The following is a 14,242-nucleotide window of genomic DNA, read 5'->3' as shown; positions in this document are numbered from 1 at the left end:
TGATTTGCAGCTCTTGCAGTCGTTCCTCTGTGGAGCCAAAACCACAGCTGTGTTTAAATAGACATTAACAAAAAGGATGTTGTCAAATTCTCAACTTACGAGGAGAACATTTATTTTAAAAAAAGTAATTCAGTGTTCAGATTATTATTTTTTTTGCATTGGACGAGGTATACCTGTTAAAATTAAAAGGTATGCATATTCCCGTTGTTTTTTAAAAGGTACTGTTAAAAAAAATCTTTACTTTTGACTAGAGCCGTGTGTTAAAAGAAAACACATTAAACACGTTAAATGTATATTTACTTTGCACAGATGCTAAATTATTACAGCGTATTACATCAATAAATATATATATATTTAAGTTCAAATCTTTGTCTATTTTTAGTCGTGACTCTGTCGTGATTTTTACATATTTATACTGTGGCAAAATCATATACCTAATTTATTATTATTATTATTATTATTATTATTATTATTATTATTGTTGGTTCCTCAGCTCAGTCATGTGATAGGGGCTGTTTGGCTATTGTCTTAACTGTGCAGTATTGGTCCAACAACAACCTCATTAGTTTGGTAAAAATATCGACAGGGAGCAAAACAAAGGGAAAGAGCAAGTCAGATGTTTGGAGTTACTTTTCATTCACTGACGACACCCAAACAAAAGTAAAATGTATCATGGAAAGCAATACTTGCATACAATCAGACAACTTCTCCAGTGTGGAAACTCCTTCCGACCTTGTCTTTGAATCCTTCATAACACAATTTAAAATGTAAACCAAGAAAAAAAAAATGCTGGAAGTGTATATTCTACAGCCTGATAAGATCTGTAAAATTGTAAGATATTTGAATTACTATTTGATAATTATTCTCTGTGAATGATTCTTTAGTTTTATTTACTGTGTTAACACTATCACGTAACACATCTTTTAAGCCAGTGCAATTTAAGGTGGCCTGGTTTGGAAAGGGTATTATTTTGTTAAGTTGACATATTTTCCAGACAAATACAAATTACAACAATATAACAATAATCATTACCACAGCATACCAGGTAAACCAGAATTTCAAACAGTAAATGTCAACAGAGAATGTAGTATTGAATATCCTATTGCTGAATATCCACTGCTGTATTACAGTATCTTAGATAACAACAAAGTAAAGACATTCTAAATATAGTTTCCATTATTATTCAGAATCGATTCTCAAAGTCGATTCCATCAATTCCCAGATCAGGAATCGATTCTGGGATCGACTCTCAAATATTTGGAATTGCCCATCCAAAAAGTAAACAAATCAGATTATCCATGCGCACGCATAGTGATCTCTATGGAAGGCCATCTAGGACAAAAACGCGTTGTGCTGGGACAGAAAAAAGACAAGCACGTCATTCTGAAATGCCTCGCTTAAACCGTGCCCAACTTGCTGGAAATGTTGTGCAGTGATTTTTATATAGATTTTAAATATTATATATTTTTTTTGTTGCGACTTTCTGTTATATGGAATGTAATAAACGAGAAACAAAACTGTGAATTTATTTTTTTCCCCTTTGTTTTACAACACCATTTCCACGTTTGTTTCATTTGAAGCGTTTAAAGTTAAATTTCAGTTTGTTTCCTTGTTCAGCTACAAAAAGCCATAAGTAAACCTCATGTTATTACTTTCTGAAAATGTGTCTATGGCCTCTGTTTACTGTGAACAAACAGCAATGGCAAGGAATGAAAAAAAAAGTAAAAAATAAATAAAATGTGGTGTCAACTTTATGTACAAACAAAATAACGTTTAACTTGAACTGCTATTTGGCATCCTTTGTTTTGTTGTTAATTCACTGGGGTAAAGTTAGGCCTACACAACGTATTCTTTACTCCTGGGATATTTTTTTTACTTTAACGTGTTACGTATTGTAATGTCTTGCTGTTAAATAAATAAATAAATAAATAAAGGCACACAGAGGGGCCAACGTCCCCCTGCCCCTGCCTGCGTTCTGAGCAATATAATGGCTTTTATTACTTTTTGAAAATTAACGAATATCAGAACGAATGTTTAAATTGAGTGAATATCCGAACATGAAAATCCCATGTTCGTCCCAGCACAAGTCAAAAGCTTTGACTTTTATTTTGTAACAATATACCTTCCCAATGAAAAAGGGGGGTAGGTAATAAAACTATGGTCTCAAGATGATATACCGGTACTTCCTCCAGGACTGTGCCTGACTGTTACCCCAGTTTTTCAAGTCAGGCTTGTCCCTGACTAACATTTATATTGCAGACTTCAATACCTGTGCTTTTTGTCTAAAATGTATTTTTAAAAAGGTGATCCAATTATTCCTTAAATGGGGCAAGTTATTCCTGAATGAGAGCAGAGGTCACATAGAGAAAGAGTTCAGTAGATTTTCTTACTGTTCAGTTAATTTTTTTCTCATAGACAGGTTCATGTCGGGAACAGAATTAGTCATCTCCAACTGAGGGGATTTAAATTTAGGGCGGCAGATTTTTGCGACATTTGATTCAGGATGATCAGCCATGTCTCTTCCTTATGTAACACCCATCCCACCCTTCTGTCAGCATCCCTGAAAGGAATGAGGGGATGGGGGGGGTTGAAGATGATAGAAACCTCCTCCCGCTTATTTGATCAGACTCTCTTAAACCATAAGGACCCAAGTGCTTTTCGTTTCCACAGCCCCGGTGGACAGATGGACAAAAGCCGGGATCGATCTCTCCCTGTGTGCCGAACAGGCAGCCTTTGCAGTGGACTTTCAGCTCCCCTGCACCCCCCAGCTCTTCAGCAGCAAAAACACCCAGTGCAGCACCAAGTGGGGCATTACTGTGCTGCATAAGTGGTACCAAAGCCACTTCAAGACCTCCGCCAGCGCCATTGACTTCATGTCCCCTCCAGAGCTGGACAGGGTCTTGCAGGAGTTCTACACTAACGCCAAAACCAGCAAGAAAGACCGCTACACCAAGAACTCTCTCAACGCCATCCGGAAGAGCATCAACCGCTATCTGCGGGGACCCCCGATCCGCCGCAACATCAACATCCTGTGCGACTCGGAATTCCCTGTTTCTAATCAAACCTACCGCGAGGTGTGCCGGACCCTGAAAATCGAGGGCAAGGCTTCGACCAAGCACACCATCCCCATAGCCACAGAGGACCTCTTCAAGCTGTACGAAAGCAGCGTCCTGAACCCCTCATCCCCCCAGACCCTGCTCAACAAGGTCTGGTTCAACATCATGTTTTTCTTTGGCCGCCGTGGAGGAGGTGGGCGGTACACTCAGCGGGAATTCACCAGAGAGTCCTTCCGTTTTGGCATAGATGAATACGGTACGTTGGCATTGATTTTTACTATTATTTTACTATTGATTTCTGTAACAAACAAAGACATAGATGCCTTTTTTAACCCCTCGTCAGCGGCAGAAATTGAGCCCCCACAGAAGGCGGAATGGGGTGCAAATGCACCCCACAGGACGTCTATGGTGAGGTCTTCGCATTTCTTAGCTGTACAGGGAAGGATTGCTGTCCTACTTCGGTCACTTCGATTTTTTACTGCAGATCTTTTTATGGGGTCTGTTTCTAAAAGTGTAAAGTGAAGCAAGTCCCTCCACCCTTTTGAACTGTGTAATGGTTGTTGGTAGTGTGTGGGTTGCTCACCATTAACTGGGGTCCCGTTATTTATACTTTCTGACTTCCAACTTCCATGCATATCCAGGGGCTGGGTGCATCAAACGCCTTGAAGTGAATATTCAAAGGTATGAAAGTTTGCTAATGTTTTGCATGCCTTTGTTTTGTGCTCGTTTCAACTTTTATCGGTTACTTTGTTTATCTTTTTGGCTGTTTTGAACATTCAAATAATTATATAACTCCTGAGCATTCAGCCACCTCAGTATGCTTACTGCAAGATTAATTTATCTCTTAAAAAACCTCTGATGTAATTTCCTGGTGTACCAGTTTGATAAGAAATACAAGCACAGTTTCTGCAGGGGACAATTTTAGGTACGCCAGAGGTCTGTAAACCACAGTTTTTTAAAACGATAAATGAAGCTTGCAGTAAGAATGATGGTATGGTTGGATGCTCGGGAGTTATATAACTATTTGAATATTCAAACGACCAAAAATAAACTAAACGATACATCCAAGAATAGTTAAAACAAGCACAAAAGAAAGGAAAAAATCAGTAAACTTTCATACCTAAGTATAACACTTAAGGTTACATTATCCCTCAACTAGGGTTTTGACTTAAATGTGTTAAGCTGCTTTCTGAAACACCCTTAAACTTAAGGAACACTTAAAGCTAAGGGTCAGTTTTACTTAAGGTGTTTTATGCAACTGGCCACTGGCCTCTAACAAACCAGCGCTGCATTTTAAGTAACCTAGTTAAGTAGAAGCATGTACTTAAAGGCGTGTCAACCAGGATTTTAATGTCGATGTTCTTCCCTTTCATTAGCACTAGCTTCATGATCACTGCCTCCCTGTGGACAAGGTTCTTTTCTTGCTGTTTTATACTTAAAATGCAGTCCCATAGATCAGCCCTCGCTGCTGCTCCCAGGCACAGAATCACTTTCTCTGTTGAAGTTCATCTCCAGTGGTCTGCAGTCAGACCATGCAAGTGAAGAATCAGTATTCATCACAGTAAACAGGTATCCAGTGATAATTCGAATAGAGGGAGAACAAGGTGAGAACATTGATTTTAAAGACTTGGTTGCACATAGAAAAGTTTATTTGCATGGTCATTTTGCAGTTTTCCCATGCCTTGCCCATGGTCATAATATGTGCTTACCGTGGTTTGCCAAGTTTGTTTTATTTGCTTTACCGTATCTCCCTATTCTTTACAATGCTTAAGTATGCTTTACCATCCCTTCATAATGCTTTATTACACTTTGCTATGCGTTTACTATGGGAAACTTTTATAAGGGGAGCACTCCTTTTACCAATTTTAAAATACAGCAAACTGGTTGTACTGGGCTAGAGTGAGATATTTACCCGGATTGTTACAGGCATGTATACTTTGGTAACAGTCCTAGGTGAAAATGGAAGAGCTTGTTTTTGCTAGTAAATTAAACACAGCTTTGAACATAAACACTAATTGCACTGAGCAGTATTACACCACCCAGTATTTGTAATGTGATCTTTCTGAATTGCTGCAAGGTGCCAGAGTAAGTGTCTCAGCCCTTGTTTGTTTGCAGGCAGGGAGTTTGTCTATGCAGTGAAGGATGAACAGGTATTCTCGGAGCAGCAGGGCTGTCACAGGGTCAGGATGTACTCCATCCCAGGAGATCCCAGGTGTCCCGTGGCTGCCTTCCAGCTCTACCTGTCCAAACTCAACCCGTTCAGCAATGCCTTGTTCCAGCACCCCATCCTGCACCCCTCCACGGAGATCTGGTACAACACCAAACCTGTTGGAGTCAACGTCTTAGGTGAGGAATAGAAAGCAACACAATTCATATTCCAAAACTGTTCTCATTGTTCTAACATTCCTGCCTAGCCGTGATTTCAGTAAATGTTTGCCTGATAAGTCCTAAGAGACCAGTTTTGGAGTTGATTATATCTTATTAGACAAGTGGTACCTCACCATGCTGGATGCAATTCATGGTGTGTATAAAGAGCCCAAATTTATACTAGAGTTCATAGTGTTGCAGACCATGACTGCTGTAAGTCATCAGGAACACAGATCGTTGCAGTGGCACAGTGCTTGGTAATACAATGACGGTAGAATCCATTTTCTCCAATTGTGATAAAACCTGAACATTGTTTCACACAAGTAATTGACATTATCAAAAGTTTAAAGAGGTGTCTGTCAGTACATCTCACTTACATTGTACATAGACCCGCTGAAGTCCTGTTTGTGCCCTAAATTGGCTGTTTGTGCGAGTATACTATCACACAGTTCATTCAAAGTAACCCCAGTTTAACATTGCCCAGAGGACTTACCACATACTAGGCTGTTGAAATAGCTGTGTTTTACCATACATTGTTTGATCAGTACATTGATAGCATTGATAGGCACTACCATCGAATACTGATGTAGAATTGGTCTTGTGGTCTTCAGTCATTGAGTCCATATAACAGCGTGGTGGCCAGGCTCTTGAACCTGGGCTCGTACGTAGGACCCTTAGAAAAGAGTAGAAGAGCAAGAAGGACATCTATCAAACTATCATCTATCCATGTGTTGTTTATCAGTCTTACAATCACAGTTTACCATGTTGGTGTGCAGTATACTATGCAGAGATTTCTGAACATCCTAACCTCCACGTTTTGTATTTGAACTTATCTCAGCTTTGGGGGTGCAGACAGGCAAAGATGTCACTACATCTCAGCATGTGCCCTGTATCTGTGCAGCTATACAGTGTTTTGTGTGAGTGTCTATAGTAAGGCATGTCTGACTGGATGCAATGCTTGTAGGCAGCATGATGCCCAGGCTGTCGAAGGAAGCCCAGCTGTCCACAGTCTACTCCAACCACAGCATCCGAATGACCCCTATCGTGCTGCTGACAGGATTCATGCAGGTGCGCGGCTCCTCTAAAGTAGGTATCACTCGGTGCAATCTAATAACTGATAGGAACTATCAGGAACTATCAGGAACTAATGCATGGTGTGCATAATACTTTAACAGCACAGTGCAGCAGGACAAACACATTATTAGTTTAAGGAAAAGGAAAGCACATTATCCTTTTTGTAACAAATATTAAAAAAAATAATAATTAGGTGGATACTTATTTATCCTCAGAAAATTCCCTTTGTTCCTGCTAAACTGGAAACTGAATGTACTTTTTATTAAGAGTAAATAGCTTCAAATGTCATCCTTATTGCTGGTTTACATTTCCCTTGCTGTTTTATGGAGTTTGCAGTCATTCTGATTAGTTATGGGTTATGATGCTCCAATACAGAGTTTTATCATTTTTCAGTAAGTGTGCCTTTACTGAGCACCAATAAGGCAACAATATCATGTTTATTATAGAAAATTCACATTGGTCTATAACACTATAATACATAAGGAACCCTTTAATAAATCAGTCATGGCTTACTACACTGAAATGTATATTTTAGTGGAGTGGAGTCTCATACCCCTTTTCCACTGGCACATCCGTACGGGTGGTTTTCCACTGGCTATTTGTCGATCCGAACGAGAACCAAAGCTGTGAAACTCTGGCCTCTGAACACACCTGCCTGTGGCTCGGAGCCGAGCAGGGCCAGGAGCGGGGTTCATGATTTTTTTCATCATTACGTTGCGTCAGTCTGTACACACGAACAGCATGGCGTGCAGCGAGTCCCAGGAGGACAAGCACAACCCATAGTTGCATTTCCCAATCTAGCGGTATTTAGTTTTTAGTTTAAAATAAGCTTTTTTGTATGGTACGGTGTACTGCATGAGAAACAGATTTTAGACATGCATGTATTTGTAAACTAGGGGAATACAGTAGCAAATAAAAAAGCGTTTTGTCCGTCATGTATCAGTGAATTATATTTTAATTTAATTGTTTTAAACATATACACTGAGAAGAATAAGCAGAGCTTTCTGACACACCGCTGCATTCTGTACTCTTTCATGCACTGGAAAGGAAACTGACAACAATGGCATCTCTAATGGCTACATTTCTGTTGCAGGAAGGCATGTGAATATTTCAAGCAATGTAATAATGTATTATTATTATTATTATTATTATTATTATTATTATTATTATTATTATTTAATTTCATAGCAGACGCCTTTATCCAGGGAGATTTACAATTGTTACAATATATCACAGTACAAAGTATCACGTTACAAAATATCACATTACAGAGCATTATATTACAGATAAGAGCAGTTATAAAGTACAATAAAATCAGTAGCATTTAAGATCAATACAGCTTGGTTGGATGGTTATTATTGAGAGCTAGCTGGTTACAAATACAGTTTCTGAAGCTGATATGATATTCTTTCCAATTTTAGGGTGGGAATCCAAAAATGCAGTAATCGTTACCCCTTTTTGTATGGAAACATTTAATCAAAGTGTTAAATTAAGGACTTATAGAATTTTAATAAAGCACCATAAAACAGGGAAAAACTGGGCTTGTAAAGCATTGAATGTTGTTGGATTGAATCCATTGTTTTCACTCACTATGATTCCTATTAATACCATATTTGTGTTTTCTTAATACAGGTAGTTCCTCTGAAATCATAGACACAGTGGTTAGAAGACACTGCTTCCAGCATCACTTGCATAGTATTGACTATGCCAAGCCAGCAACTGTGTGATAAAAAATACACATTTAAACACCAGAAAGTGGTGCATACTGGTGCAGGTACTAAATATATACAGTGTTGTGTGTCAGCCTTCATGCGTGATTCCACATGACTTAATGTACGGCTTCACAGAGGATATTATGGTGACTTTTTTGTTGTACATACATGTATACAATTACATCAGCATGGTGTAGTTATGTGTAATTTTACTTCTATGAATGTAATCTTTATCAAATTATTGTGTTTATTTGTAGGTTATCTACAATTATTACAGTAGATGCTGCTGTAATGCTGTGTATCTCATATCTAGGGAAAGGTTAGCTGTTTATTACCAGAAGCTAATAGAATACATGGATAGTATCTATAATTTGCAGTCTGGCCCATGTAAAAAAAAAAGTATTTTGTTGTTCTTAGATCATAAAGTCATAATTCAGTGAATTATCACTTCCCTTGTCTGTCACCTTTTGTCTTGGGGCTGTATGTTTACAGTTTCTAAGTTGCTATAAAAACTTATTTTCTTTCCAAGTCGTTGCTGGCCATCTTTTTTTCTCTGCAGGGGTGTCCAACGCAGACCTCTTGAGCCATACTGTACACGGTTCACTGCTCTCCTCAGTGTGGCTCTTTCCCTTTAGAAGTGGAGTATCCTATTCAAGGCACTACACTACAAGGGCTGGTCTTTAATAGGAGCGAGTCCTGTCACAATGCAAACAAACTGATGTGCTTAAACATGGCGCATGTGTAATGAGCACAGGAATACTGCAGCTGTGTCTAATGAGCACAGGCATACTGAAGCTGTGTGTAATGAGCACAGGCATACTGAAGCTGTGTCTAATGAGCACAGGCATACTGAAGCTGTGTGTAATGAGCACAGGCATACTGAAGCTGTGTCTAATGAGCACAGGCATACTGAAGCTGTGTCTAATAAGCACAGGAATACTGAAACTGTCTAATGAGCACAGGAATACTGAAGCTGTGTCTAATGAGCACAGGCATACTGAAGCTGTGTGTAATGAGCACAGGCATACTGAAGCTGTGTCTAATGAGCACAGGAATACTGAAGCTGTGTCTAATGAGCATAGGCATGTTTCAAATTTTTTTTTTCTGTTCATAATGTATGTTTAGTAATATCTAGTCATGGCTCTTAACCATAGAAGTTGGACAGCTCTGTTCTACATTATATGTGTTTTCTTGAAATCACAGCATTAATTGGTGTCCTTAAATCAGGTATTGCTTGTTTCTCAGGCATCGGTTTTTAAATGCCTCTCTTTATTATTTCCAGCTGCCTTTGTATTTGTATGATGGAGTTCTGTGTGTATAACCGAGCGGTTGTGTTACCAGTCTCATGTTCTGTACTGTGTTTATTATGTCAAGTATATTTAATAAAGACAATGCCATTGTGATAACATTGTTTGTTTGTGGGTCGATTCTTGTTTCAGTGGAACCTGCTTTGGTATGAATGCTTTGAGACGTCTGTGTAGATTCGTTTTAGTGTAGCGATGTTAAATTTTAAACAATTCACTTAGGTCTCTTTCTGTTTGCCAGTAAGGAATGAATTATCTGTATTAAAGTGTTTTTTTTTTTAAATATATTTTAATGACATTGACCAAAATTAAATCAAAGTTTATGGCGGCCCCATAGCTATACTTTATTCATAACTATAAAACAATCATTAGTGCTAAATTAAGAAATACTAAACGAAACTTCAATGGAGACACTGAAAAAGAAACATTTGCCTTTGAATTGATTTAGTTTCTCTTAGTATTCCTTAGTATAGCTAAGCTTTTTGCTATTGCATCGCCATCATTTTTAATTTAATCTAGGCCAGTTTTAACATAGAATCCATTAGTGGTGTTTTATCTTGCATTTTTTTCTGTGGTGCGTTTACTAGTAGCAGTGAAATATGTTGTAAAGTAACGTAAAGGTGCACATTTATAAGAAAAAGTACTAAGAAGAGAAAATATGTATATAAAAAATAAGTAAGGTCCTTTAGGTAGGAGCATTTAGAAATATTACCAATACTCATGTTTAAAACGTGTTTATAATCCGGGCTGTACTTTTCACCATAAAAAATTGCTTATTTCACGGCACTTCACGGTCTAAGAATAGGTATTTCACAATTAAACATAATTTTTATTAAAACAGAAAAAAATGGTGTTGTCAAGTAAGAATGTTCTCTACAGTTATTATCCAACAAATGATCCGAACTGTTTAAATACTGACCTGAACAACAGGTAAATGCTAAATTCAGGATATTTCATTTTTTATATCCACCGTTTGAAGACGTTCTGTTTACACCATCAGTGAATTATCAAACAAAATTGTAATAAAAAAAAACCATAAATAAAATAACACACATTAAAAGTCCCCTTCTTGTACTGGACAGAGCGGTCTTTAGCAGAAATATTATCGATCTTTGATGTAGCTGGTGTCTTTTTGTTGACATTTTAAAGAAAAATCATACAGCTCTATGCAAACTGATCAATCATATACCGGAAGCAAACTGAACCCGCTGCCAGGTTCCTCAATGTGAAGGGTAATGCGTCAGTAAAGCAAACGTTTGCTGTATTTATTTTGAAATGCTAAAAAATTTGAATGTACTAAACATGTACGCTATTCTTTCAGAAATGGGAATTTTCACTGGGGACTACTCGGGAATCTTCACCTGAAATCCATGATAACCATAAAAACAAAAAAAATAATACAGCCTTAATTTTAATTAGGTATTTGTAAATTCACAATTTTGCATTTTGACCAGTAAATAAAAAGCTTTTTTACATCCTTCAAGTTCATTCTTGTTGCTGAGAAATCCGTACACTCAGTGTGAAGGTTTTAAATTAGGGATGCATTTAAAATGCTTTCTTTTTCCCCTCACATGTATTTAGAAGATGAGTATATGCCACGAAACAAAAGACCAAAGATTATACCCATGGAAGTACCCAGCGAAACGGCTACGACGAGCAAAAGGAAAGTGAGGGAGTTTAATTTTGGTAAGTGGGAGTTTTAATTTCGTGGTCACCAATTATTTGGGCAGCAGTGTGGAGTAGTGGTTAGGGCTCTGGACTCTTGACCCCAGTAGGGACACTGCTGCTGTACCCAGCCCAACTGTATAAATGGGTAATTGTATGTAAAAATAATGTGATATCTTGTAACAATTGTAAGTCGCCTTGGATAAGGGCGTCAGCTAAGAATTAAATAATAATTGTTTTCTCCCCAATTTAGTAATGTTCAATTATTTTGCCTCAATTAGGCTGCCTCTCACCTAAGAACCAGAGGCTTTCTCATTGATAGTGTTTAAGGTTTTTAAAGGTTTGATACCTCCTTATTGGAGTGCTCTGGTAGAAAGGACTAGCACTGGCTATAGTTTATGCTCTCAGGATTCTGTTCATTTGGCTTTTTGAACAATTAATAAATAGATGCATGCATTATTTTATTTAATCTGTAAGCACTGTTTTTAGCAATTTCCAATAAACGCTGCAGCATTAATTCAAAGTAATACAATAACACTGAATTGGTCATTCTTTTTCTGCACTGGTCTGTACACACTGATGTGTGTTACTGACTCAGGTAACACTTCCTTGGGTATTTTACCTCAGCAGCGTCGGTACAGTTGAGTTTACTGTTTTTGGCTGATTTACTTTCCTGTGTATTTTTTAAACAGAAAAGTGGAACGCCAGGATTACTGAGCTAAGGAAACAAGTGGAGGAGTTGTTTGAAAAGAAATATGGTAAGCTTGTATCGATCTCTTTGAAACCGCCAACATGATCCGGCACAAACACATTCAATACTGTGATTAATGTGTAACATATAATATGAGTCGAAAGGTAGGTCAAACACAGGTACAATTAAAACACAATATTTGAGTAATTATAATAAGAACTGGTTATGAAGACTACTCTTAAACCAATAAAGGGATAACCACAGGGAGTGTAAAAGGCAACAATGTGACTGAATAGATGATCACCAAGGTGAGAAGCCAAGTTAGTTACTCAGGAGACATGAGTTGCCTTTAGTTATCCCTATTACACTTCAAGTAGTAACATTAGTAAAATAGAATTTAATATTGAGGTTCATACTGGAATACAAACTGGCGTTTCCCTTTCTGAGTGGACTGATTCTAAGAATTCATTGACCATTCTTCTTCACTGAAGTTACAGGAAGTGAGAGCACTTCTAAATGACTTGTGTTTCCTCCTCCAGGGCTAGCTATCAAAGCCACAGGGCCGGTGTCTATCCCCTACCCGGTCTTCCAGTCCCACATGGATGATCTGTTCGTCGAGGGGCTGCCGGAGGGAATCCCCTTCAGGAGACCCTCCACCTATGGGATCCCGCGCCTCGAGAGGATCCTGCAAGCCCAGGAGCGGATCCACTTCATCATTAAGAAGTGAGTGGCAGTGCCTGCTGCAGCAGCCTGGCTAATTCAAACCCGCCAGCGTTCATTGATCTGTTCATCTCCATGGTGCCCTACATGTAGCCTCATGTGTATATATTATATTAAGAGTGTAACAGGCAGTGTTGTGTTCTGTCCTGTCCCTTGTCGATGAGTTGAGTTGAGGTTAAAAGCTCTATAACCACGAATGCAGACGAGCCCGGCTCCATTGCATCGTGGTTAAGACGGTTCAGGTTTTGCTTCTTGCTTTTAAAAAACAAAGCATTGCAGTCATGTGACTTTTAAGTTTCTCAGCTATAGAGACATGACACTTAGTAGCAGTAATAGTCTTAATGGATCCTATTCATAAAAGTACTTGCTGTCTGCCATAATAAAACTAATTTATTTTAAAACTAACGAAAGTCATCCATATTGCTATTCATAAAATGATCTGAGAATACGGGCAACTGTCGCAAAGCACTGGGTATACAGTCGTTCAAGAATGAAAATCCGCCTCTTTTTGATGACATCATTATCATTATTAATGTTCCCTGGTTGCCGTCGATACCTGTTACAAAAAGAAAAATGGAATCCACTGACAGTACTACTGAAACCCGAGTCTGCAGCTGCCAGTCACGGGCAGTTTGCAAAACCTGATTCTGATGCCCCTATCACGTCTGCCAAAAATTCAGGACATGTCATAATTTAGATTTATCTTTTTAAAATAAATACTTTGTATTTTCGTTTTGTTTGGCAACGCTTGAAACACATTTCCATACGAACACATAAGATTTCCATTTTAACTGCAGGCCCAAAAAAATTAAATAAATAAACAAAAAACACTGTAGGAGGATGTTTAAATAATACTGTAATTCTAGTAATAATAATAATAATAATAATAATAATAATAATAATAATAATAATAATAATAATAAACCCTGCTTAAAGCAGGGAATCAATCAGGGGTGAGTTTGTTTATGAATCAGTGAAAGTTTCACGCTGTATTGCACACTGTACACAAAATGGATTGTTTTGTGGTGCTCGAAAAAAAAATTCACTAGATGTGATCGAAAAATGACAAACTCTGTTTTAGAGCAGGTGCAGTGACTTTATTGTGCTGATTAACAACTGACATCACGAAAATGCTGCAAAATGATCTGTCGATCTTGGGCAGGTGTTGTGACTCTTGGTCTCCCAGTTCGTGGCCTGTCATTGACAGAGTGTGTCTGGTTATACTGTCTCAGCAGGTTTGAAATTGCTGGCTGTGAGCACCCAAGACGTAGAGCACCACAGTACGCTGCCCTAGTCCATCCTCCAACATGCCGATTGCACAAAGGCGCTGCTCTCTTGACAGATGTGGCGTATTGTTTTTTTCAGTGATTTTCTTTATTGCTTTTATTCAAGCTTCCAATTCAACAGCTGAAATCCCTCCATATCCAGTGTCCAATCAACTGTCTCACTAATTAGGCGATTAAGTGCATATGCTTCAGTCATCATCACTCAAGCGTGTCATGGTCAAGGATGAATGATCGAGTGATTAAAAAGAAACCAAACACATTTTGTCAATGTTTGAAAATAAATGTGTCATAATAGTGATAGGTTTCTTTTCATGCTCGGTATATTTATATTAAACATTTTCCTTCATATAAAGCTATAGATATATAT

The 14,242-nt window shown here is 38.1% G+C and overlaps 1 protein-coding gene across 4 annotated transcripts in view; it reads left to right on the top strand.

The window, feature by feature from the left end:
* LOC117970252 (general transcription factor II-I-like) overlaps positions 1-14,242 on the top strand; it is a 92,920-nt gene that overhangs the window by 50,174 nt on the left and 28,504 nt on the right. For all 4 annotated transcript variants that reach the window (XM_058998330.1, XM_058998333.1, XM_058998332.1 and 1 more), the window contains 3 exons: positions 11,095-11,199; positions 11,871-11,936; positions 12,409-12,592. In XM_058998330.1, coding sequence (XP_058854313.1) covers positions 11,095-11,199; positions 11,871-11,936; positions 12,409-12,592 — 355 coding nt within the window. The remainder of the gene's footprint in view (positions 1-11,094; positions 11,200-11,870; positions 11,937-12,408; positions 12,593-14,242) is intronic.

Source organism: Acipenser ruthenus, chromosome 24 (genome assembly GCF_902713425.1).
Source record: "Acipenser ruthenus chromosome 24, fAciRut3.2 maternal haplotype, whole genome shotgun sequence".
NCBI lineage: Eukaryota > Metazoa > Chordata > Actinopteri > Acipenseriformes > Acipenseridae > Acipenser > Acipenser ruthenus.
Note: the sequence above shows the minus strand (reverse complement) of the source record. Positions and strands in the feature narration are given on the sequence as shown.